Raw genomic sequence first — 8,760 nt, 5'->3', positions numbered from 1 at the left:
ATCCTCTGGTGGCAATGAAGTGGTGGTTTCATTGGCACCAGTGCCTACAAGTCAAAGAATTATATTTGGTAACATGTAGATATTAGTTAAATTCTTAAAGGCTGGTTCCCATATACGTCGCAAAGCACCGGCGACAGCACAGCTGGTTATTAGCGGTGAAATGGGAACCTACGCCAAGTACCACCAAGGACCGCCAGTAGTTGCCGGCAGCATCGCAATAGTTTCGCACTGCTCAAATTTCGCAAAAACCGCAGGCAAAGCCTTCCCGAATGCACTGTACGGGTAAAGGTCACCATTATAGGAATGGCATGGGGGAGCGAAAATTTTATTTGATCACAAAATTATGTTTACGATATTAATAACGATGTGGCTTTATGTGAACATATGCCAGCGGGCCTGTTACCGCCGGAGTCTCGCAATCGATATAGGAACCAGGCTTTAGTCAGCAATAGAACATGTACTATAATGATATAGGTTGTTTAGCATAAGAACTTACTTGTACAGCTTGAAGGCTGCCACTGCCACTCCTACCGCGGCGCAACCAATTAAAATCTTTGTTACTGTTCCAGTTTGGGCTGGAGATGGTGGCGATGATGGGAGGAGTGGTGCTTTTGAGTATGTTGATGATGGAGATGCAGGTGATGATTTCGATGGTGAAGGTAGATGGGGTGATGGTTTCTTTTGTACTGATCGGGGTGTTGATGAATGAAATTGAGGTGAAGATTTGGAGTGTGAAGGTGGATAGGGTGCTGATTGCATTGGAAGAGGTTGAGATGAAGGAGTAGATGTCGAATCAGGCAGCTCTTCCTCCATCACTGGCCACGTTAAATTTTTTGGCTCTGCTGCCCTCAAAGTAGCTAGATGACCAGCATCTAGCATAAATTGAAGGGCAGCAGGCAGTGGCCAAGTAATTGCTGGCGCAGATTGTCCGGAGGAGGAAGAGCTGCCCTCTTCTTGAGCAAAGAATTCGGGGAGTTCTAAAATGAAATAATACAATTTCAGTTTAAACGTCTTAGATCGAGTTCTATTTGTAACAAAGTTACTTATCGAGTTTCATAACACTCTGACTCAATAGTGAAAGTTATGACAGTTCGTAAAAGTTTGGTTGGAGCGGAATGTTAATAGTTGTGTCACCATGAGATGTTCACTTTTTCACCGATTGAATTTGTGGAGAAAGACACTTGCAAATAGTTAATGAATTTATCAAGTCTTATATTAAGGAAATCTTTTAGTTGAGTGTACTGGCCTAGCTATAGCGAGTTTTTAATAAGAATAACGACATCATGACCTTTCATGACTTATTATTACGTAGGTCCTGAGGCTACTCTTTCGAATAAATGTCACTACATTTTATAATTAAATTTGTTGCAGTCTTTTGACTGATTTACTAAGTTGATTGAAGCAGCTGATATCAGTTTAAAATATTTCATATCAACCTAACAAAGGAGGTAGTATGGACTAGAATAAAGTAATCAAATATGAGTCAAAAGCAAGCATTCTTAAGCATTTTTATAATATATATTAAATGTTATGTTTTATTTTACAGGCATGTCTTAGACAAACAAAAAATTGGTGAGAAAGGATATAGACATAACAGTCAGATCTTTTGCTCATATGTCAAATGCGTGACTAAATAGTCTCTCATTTTCATGTTTGTTGATTCATTCCACAAACTACAGTTTGAATGATGAAAGGAAATTAATGGGTATGACAACTTCTCATGCGCCATCCGCTTTGGTTTGATTCCAACACAAATTTTTGAACTGAAGCGCCTGATACTAGACTCTTTGTTTTTAAAAGACACATAAATCGCTCCTCTACAGCTCACTGCTCTACTGTCTCTCACTTTAACAATATATCAGTTTCGATGAGGTCCTTATTCCTTTCAGCAGTCGCTAAGTAGTAACTAGCTAAACATCGATTCTAATGTATTTATTTTCACAATAGTTTATGAGTTTCACATCTTTTTATAGTCAGATTATAAACTTATATTGCTTCAAGGAAGAGAAACATTACATCTTTTTTATAGACAGATTATAAACTTACAGTATTCCTTCAGTGAAAATGAACATGTATTTATACATTGCTTACCGAAACCATAAGAGGTGTTATCCAGCTCGGCCAGCGAGCTGGATGATGATAAACGAAGCCCGCCTATCCCGCTGCCAGTCTGTGGTGGACAATCCGCGATGCTCATGATCGAAGAATGATAGCAGTCAATAATAGTTAATAATAATAGCTCAGAATGAAGGGACTCTGTGTAACCCACTGTAACTACTGTGTAACTTCACTGAGAACTACTGAGTGAGTGATGTCATCACATTCCGCTAGAAATCTTAGAATTCCTCAGCCAAGTTTATACTGTTAAGTAATTACACTGATTGGCTGTATGACATGTGTATTTTGCTCACTTGTACAGCTTGAAGATACCATAAAAACTTTCTCATGTGCATAATTCAAATACATATACATTAATATTATATATACATGAATATTATATATATATACATGTACATGTAAATATATATAAATACATATGAATTATATATCAATAAACCATAAGATATATGTTTATAATGAACATAAATACACAATAAATATACACAATACTAGAAATTTTCCTGTCATGCTGCCCACAACCAAAGTGATATTGGAAAAAAGAGAAGGTACTGTTGGTTGAGAAATGCAATATTAGCCGTCAAATGTCACTGCAGTGCAATAGGATAACTGCAATAGTAGCTGCAATGTACTGGTTGTTATTATGTACAACAAACAGCAATAATGAAAGGAAATGATTATCTATATATATATTTTTCAAAATCCGTGTGTCGTATGTCGGAAATCCGGCTATAAATATTGAAATATTTATAAATATAAATCCTTGAAATAAATATTACATACCGACGAAGATTCGATCTCGCACGAAGCCGGGCAGAAGTCTTATGTCTAGCCCACTGGACTAAGGATGTCGCAGTTGTTGGCCAACCAATATAAGGCATTATATCAGAGCTATACCTAACTGCTTTACGTATGACGCGGGTCATAGCATAACGTCACGAGAAGCTGTTCCTCACATTATTAAACTGCCTAATGGCCCTAATAGCAAAACTCTCACCACTTCTCATTATTTATAAGACAAAAAACTTCTCTCATGATATGTAGTTTGAAAGTTAGAATGGCAAATGTGATTATATGTTAAATACAAATTAATTTTCTGTCCAAATATTCTTCTATTACACGGGCAACGCCGGGTGACACGGCTAGTATGTTTATATCTCTCACCTGCAATAAGAGACATGCAATATTATAAGTAAAATGGCAAGCTGCTGTGTAATATATACAGTTTGAAAGTTGGTTGTGTTGAATGCAGAATGGTTTTGACAGCGATCTGTAACCAAAGTGAAAAAATGGTTCATGATCACAGAAACCATGGTTAAGTCGGGTGTGTGAGATTTAGAGTCTACACTAACATAAGGAGAAGATTATCAGTTATTTTGCAAAAAAAAATTTATTCTAGCTTAATTACAGCGGCTTTTATGGTCAATAAACTGAATGCATGTTTACCACTAGCGCGAGAAAATTGTTTTGAGAAAACTGGTATTAAAGTTTGAGAAACGAAAATCAATGCAAAATTTTGTTTACATTTCAAAATGTCATAGCAACCAATATCAAGAAGTTGTGATACTTATCTAGATTTTTGTATTTCTATGCAAAAAATTATGTTGAATTTAAAATTTTAAACAGACTTTAGTTGGTTGTCATTGAAATAGATGTATATCTATAAGAAAGTGTAGGCCTATAACTTAATTTTGCAGACACTAAAAATGGCTTGGCAGTACCGCGATATTGGGCACAGCCGTAGCAATGTACTGTGTATCACTACAGATACGAGCTAACACTGTGAACTACTGAGTGAGTGATGTCATCACATTCCGCTAGAAATCTTAGAATTCCTCAGCCAAGTTTATACTGTTAAGTAATTACACTGATTGGCTGTATGACATGCATATTTTTCTCCCTTTTACAACTTGAAGATACCATAAATACTTTCTCATGTACATACTTCCAATACATATACAGGAATATTATATTTATATACATGTATATATAAATATATATAAATCAATATGAATTATATATCAATAAACCATATGATATCTATGTATACTGCATAAAGATATACAATAGATATACATTATATTATATGCACATTATATATACATGCATATATATATACATGTATATATATTCATATTTATAATTCATATACATAAAGTAGATGCCGCACAATTCGTTACAGAGTGCTCAATGATAAATCAGAGCTAAATATTAAAATATGTTTAAGTGGAACTTCACTCTATAAGTTAAGCATTTTATTACTATTAGTTTCATGTGGTACAATTAAGTATCACACTCTTTAGATAAAATGTCTAAAAGTCTTAGACAATATAATAATACACTTTTTAGGATACCTTGCTCTAGGTTAATGTATAAGCTCCCATTGTTTACGATATTCCCACAATTTTTAGTACAAGTTTATTTAAACGGCTGCAAAACAACTTCCTTTATAGGATAACTGCTCCGAATTTAAATAATGAAATAATAAAGCATTTTGGGGCAGAAAATAAATTTTTTAAATGTGTTTTTTAAGTGGGGGAGTTGTATTACGGATCAATTATTGTCGGGAAAAAGTTTACTAAGGGCAATTGTGCGGTTGTTACCCATCTAAACCATAGCAATCAGTCATTTTAGGATAGCTTTTAAACTTTACCAAATTCCCCTGCACAGCATCCATATAGTTGAGTTTGAAGTTACCAAACTCTTTCTATGTTTGGTAAATCTTATGCAAACCTAATTTTTGCTAAACTATGATTCACTGATCTATATGGCTCACACACTCCATATATTACAGTTACTAAGGTTCACATATTTCTGGTTTATCTTCTGATAACTTTGATTAAAACTGAATATAAGTAAAGCAGGACAATTCAAAGAGAATATAAAATAAAAACTAATTGCTTTAAGCAATGATAAGGGGTGACTTACAGAGTATTGGAAAAGCTTTTATTCAAGAGCTGACAACTGTGAAGTAGTAGACAACTCCTTGATTATCTCTGTCGAATGCATCCATGGTCCAGAACCGGCAAATTTGGACACGCCTGAATCCCAACCAAACTATAAATATTACTAATAGCTATTGAGTACTACTGTTGATGTGATATAAGACTGGTGTTCACTGTGATATGCCTTTGTGCCATCATATTTGCTTCATGAGAGATAATAGTCAATTACCTCCCTAACCTTTGACATAGTACACAATCTCTATTTAATTGATCACAGCCTCTCAGTCTCACTTTGAGATTGCGGATAACATTTACTTTTGGGTCACACTGAAATAATCCAAGACAGGAGTGGTGACATTTATTACAGTAAATGTCTTCACTCCTCTGTGTGGCATTGTATATGCTACCATATCACCTCCCATAGAGTAGTAAGTGTTCAAGTGAACAAACAAAAAGCTTATTTGGCACTAAACCAATCAGTTGTGTTTAGCATACAAACCTAGTGGTGTTAGAGTTTACCAACCTCTCTCTACTTAACCACCTAATTTCTGCTAAATCATTTCTTACTGATAACTATGGCTGATGCTTGATTTATTCCAGTTCATAAGCTCTACAAACTTTTTATTTTATTTTTGATAAAGTTTTTCTGATAAACTCTTAACTGCCGCAACAATGATCAAAAGTCGACAAGTCTAGACAAGGGAACATTTAAAAATCGAGGCAAGAGCAACTCCAATTGGGAAGCTCTGCATGCAGACTATCACGCTGATCAATAGCAACAGTGACGTGTCAAGCGGGTAGCAGTAAGTGGAAGCAGCAAGAACGGGCTGAACAGGACAAACACTCGCTGTTACCTTGAACTATACTAATAATTACTAACACCATATGAAATAGCCTATAAAGCTACAAGAAATCTAAAAAAAGGGAAATGTACACACTAAAATACCGCTCTATAAATATACAGTAGAGTTTGGTTAGAGATGGCTTTATTATAAAATCCTGAATGTGTGATACATTCATCAGTCTCTGTAATACAATATATACTGACGCTCACACTTTGATAACATAGTCTTTCTACAGTGAAATTGTAACAAAATACACGTAGTACTCCAAAAGTGCATGTACAGTGACATTGTAGTACTCAAACAGTGCAAAGTGGCACCATCACAATCTCATAATGAATGAATATAGATAACATCGCACTCTCACCATGCTTGTACAATAGTAACACGGTACTTCCACAATGCAAGCAATGTGGTAAGTTGTTATTTCTTCAATGCATACGCGTTACTTCTACAGTATATGCACTGTGGTAACATAACATTTCCACAGTACATATACATGAGTAACATATTATTCCCATACATATGCAGGGGTAACACAGTGGTGCGTACACAGTCAACCTAATACTGTTACATTGATAGCATGCCAGCGATGCAGTGCACAGAAAGCAGTATGGCCATAGTATGGAAATATTGCTATGTCATCTATGGCTATACTAGCATCTGACATGACTGGATATTAGCAACTGATATGACTGGATATTAACAATTGACATGCATGGGTATTAGCATCTGACATGACTGGATATTAGCACATGACATGCCTGGGTATTAGCAACTGACATGCCTGGATATTAGCAAGTGACATGCCTGGATGTTAGCAAGTGACATGCCTGGAAATCAGCAACTGATATGCCTGGATATTAGCAACTGACATGCTTGGATAATAGCAACTGACATACTTGGATATTAGCAACTGACATGACTGGATTTTAGCAACTGACATGCCTGGATGTGAAGCACCATTCAACTTCTATTTAAAACTGTTTACAGTTGATTCTCTCGGGTTATGATATGTTATGATAGGTCTACAGATGTCTATGATCATATTCTGTGGCATACTAATGCAATCCTAGAGCAAGTGTGTGAACATGTCATAGTGACATGACAGCGCAGCCTATATGTCATAATGCTGTCAGTATTGACAGCAATGTAAGCGAGTCTTGCTGCAGTGCATATGACTTACTTCTTGAGTACATAGCCAGCAGGGTGCCTTTTTGTCTGCAAAGTAGTTGTACCGGATTTTTGTAGTAGACTCTGGGATGCTTGACATGGGTACGATATTCTATCACTCTTTTGCAGCGGTGACTACAATAAAAATCAAATATTGATACAGCAAAAATGATCATATTAACATACTGTATGCAATGTTTTGCCATCGGATCTAAAAAATGAGAATGCAATGCGCCAGTACTTTCTAGAACACTAACCTTGATCTTACCAAATCATCTATGCTTAGAAGTTGCGTGCTTTCTAATTACCCTGTAAGTCCAACTGGAGTCTTAATAAACTGATTTCCAAGCTGGAATACCAGGGTGGTAGAGGAGCGTCCCACAATCTACAAAGCAATAGTAAAGAAAAATTCCACTAGCTTGGTGGTTCAGCAATGAGCAATAAAAAAGCTTAAAGGTTGACTCGCAACAAAATTCACATTCGTTATTTGGTATTAATAAATTCACCATGTCTTACTCCGTTGTGTTGTAAGTGCCAAATATGTGGAAATGTGATTACTAGCTCTTAAACACTCAAAAACGAAAAGCTACCATAGATTGGAATCTCTTTATTTATTTGACGTATTCATTACAGTTTGGTTATCGTCTTGTCACGTGATGTTCTCACGAGAATTGAAAGGCCAATAAAAAGCTCAATATAAAACTTATTGTAGCACTATTTTATGACAAACACTTCAGGTTCTGCCGAAGACCCCGTATCAAATATAGATGCTCGCTACTTTACAGTTTTCTTTTGGCTTGGACTAATCGTCAAGTCTTAATCTGATCATGTGACCCAATACTTCGGAAATAATTTTTGCAGCACTTTTCGATTATCACAGGTAACCAACAGGCTCATCATGATTATCAGCTAATGATATGTACTCATTCGAGCTAAGGTTGAAAAGTTTAACGATTTTTTACAGTAAGCTATAAGATATCAGTGCTAAAAGTGACAGCATTACAATGACGATAAAACAGACGCGTAAGAACAATAGACATGGTTTTATTGAATGCGTGAAGTATATTTGTGATAATATTTTGACGAATGAGATTGCATGAAAGTGTAAACAGAAACCATCCTGTGACAAGTATGTCCCATTTGAGCCGTTTTGGAGAGCGAATCCAAACTACGGCGGTGTCGTGTGGCTGCGATTAACTGTTCGTTTTTAAGCTTTCAAGAGCTTGTAATCACATTCTCACATATTTTGCATCTACAACACAACAGAGTAAATAATGGTGAACCTTTTCATATCAAATAACTGTAATGTGAATTTTATTGCAAGTCAACCTTTAAACTCTGTGAGGCTTCAGATCAGCCAATCACGTGCGGGCTGATAAAATTAGTCTCATGCTAGCTAATTGGCCAATGTGTCAAATGTTTTGCTAATACCAGAAAATTGATCTAACTAACAAGTTCCAAATTTTATTGTATTCCAAATAATCTTGTAGGTGCATCTACGCCGGGGTAATTTATAGGAGTTGCTTTCACACCTACAAAGTGGGTTTAGTGTAAAACGAAAAATTGTTGTAAAACTGCCTTTGTATCAGTCACCGACACCAGATCAGCAAAATCTTCGTATTATGCTTGTCTATTTTGAACAGCCATCATTGACAGAGTACAACATAGAAGTGAACAATCAC

The 8,760-nt window shown here is 35.9% G+C and overlaps 1 protein-coding gene across 1 annotated transcript; it reads right to left on the bottom strand.

The window, feature by feature from the left end:
• Positions 1–492: 492 nt before the first annotated feature.
• LOC137388321 (uncharacterized) lies at positions 493–2,197 on the bottom strand. The gene is made up of 2 exons (XM_068074807.1): positions 2,092–2,197; positions 493–977 (listed from the first exon to the last, which is right to left on the bottom strand). Exons 1-2 carry the CDS (start codon positions 2,195–2,197, stop codon positions 493–495), a joined length of 591 nt encoding a protein of 196 aa, XP_067930908.1.
• Between the last annotated feature and the right edge of the window lie 6,563 nt (positions 2,198–8,760).

Source organism: Watersipora subatra, chromosome 2, assembly GCF_963576615.1.
Source record: "Watersipora subatra chromosome 2, tzWatSuba1.1, whole genome shotgun sequence".
NCBI classification, from domain to species: domain Eukaryota; kingdom Metazoa; phylum Bryozoa; class Gymnolaemata; order Cheilostomatida; family Watersiporidae; genus Watersipora; species Watersipora subatra.
The sequence above is the reverse complement of the archived record's forward strand: the minus strand, read 5'-3'. Positions and strand labels throughout refer to the sequence as shown.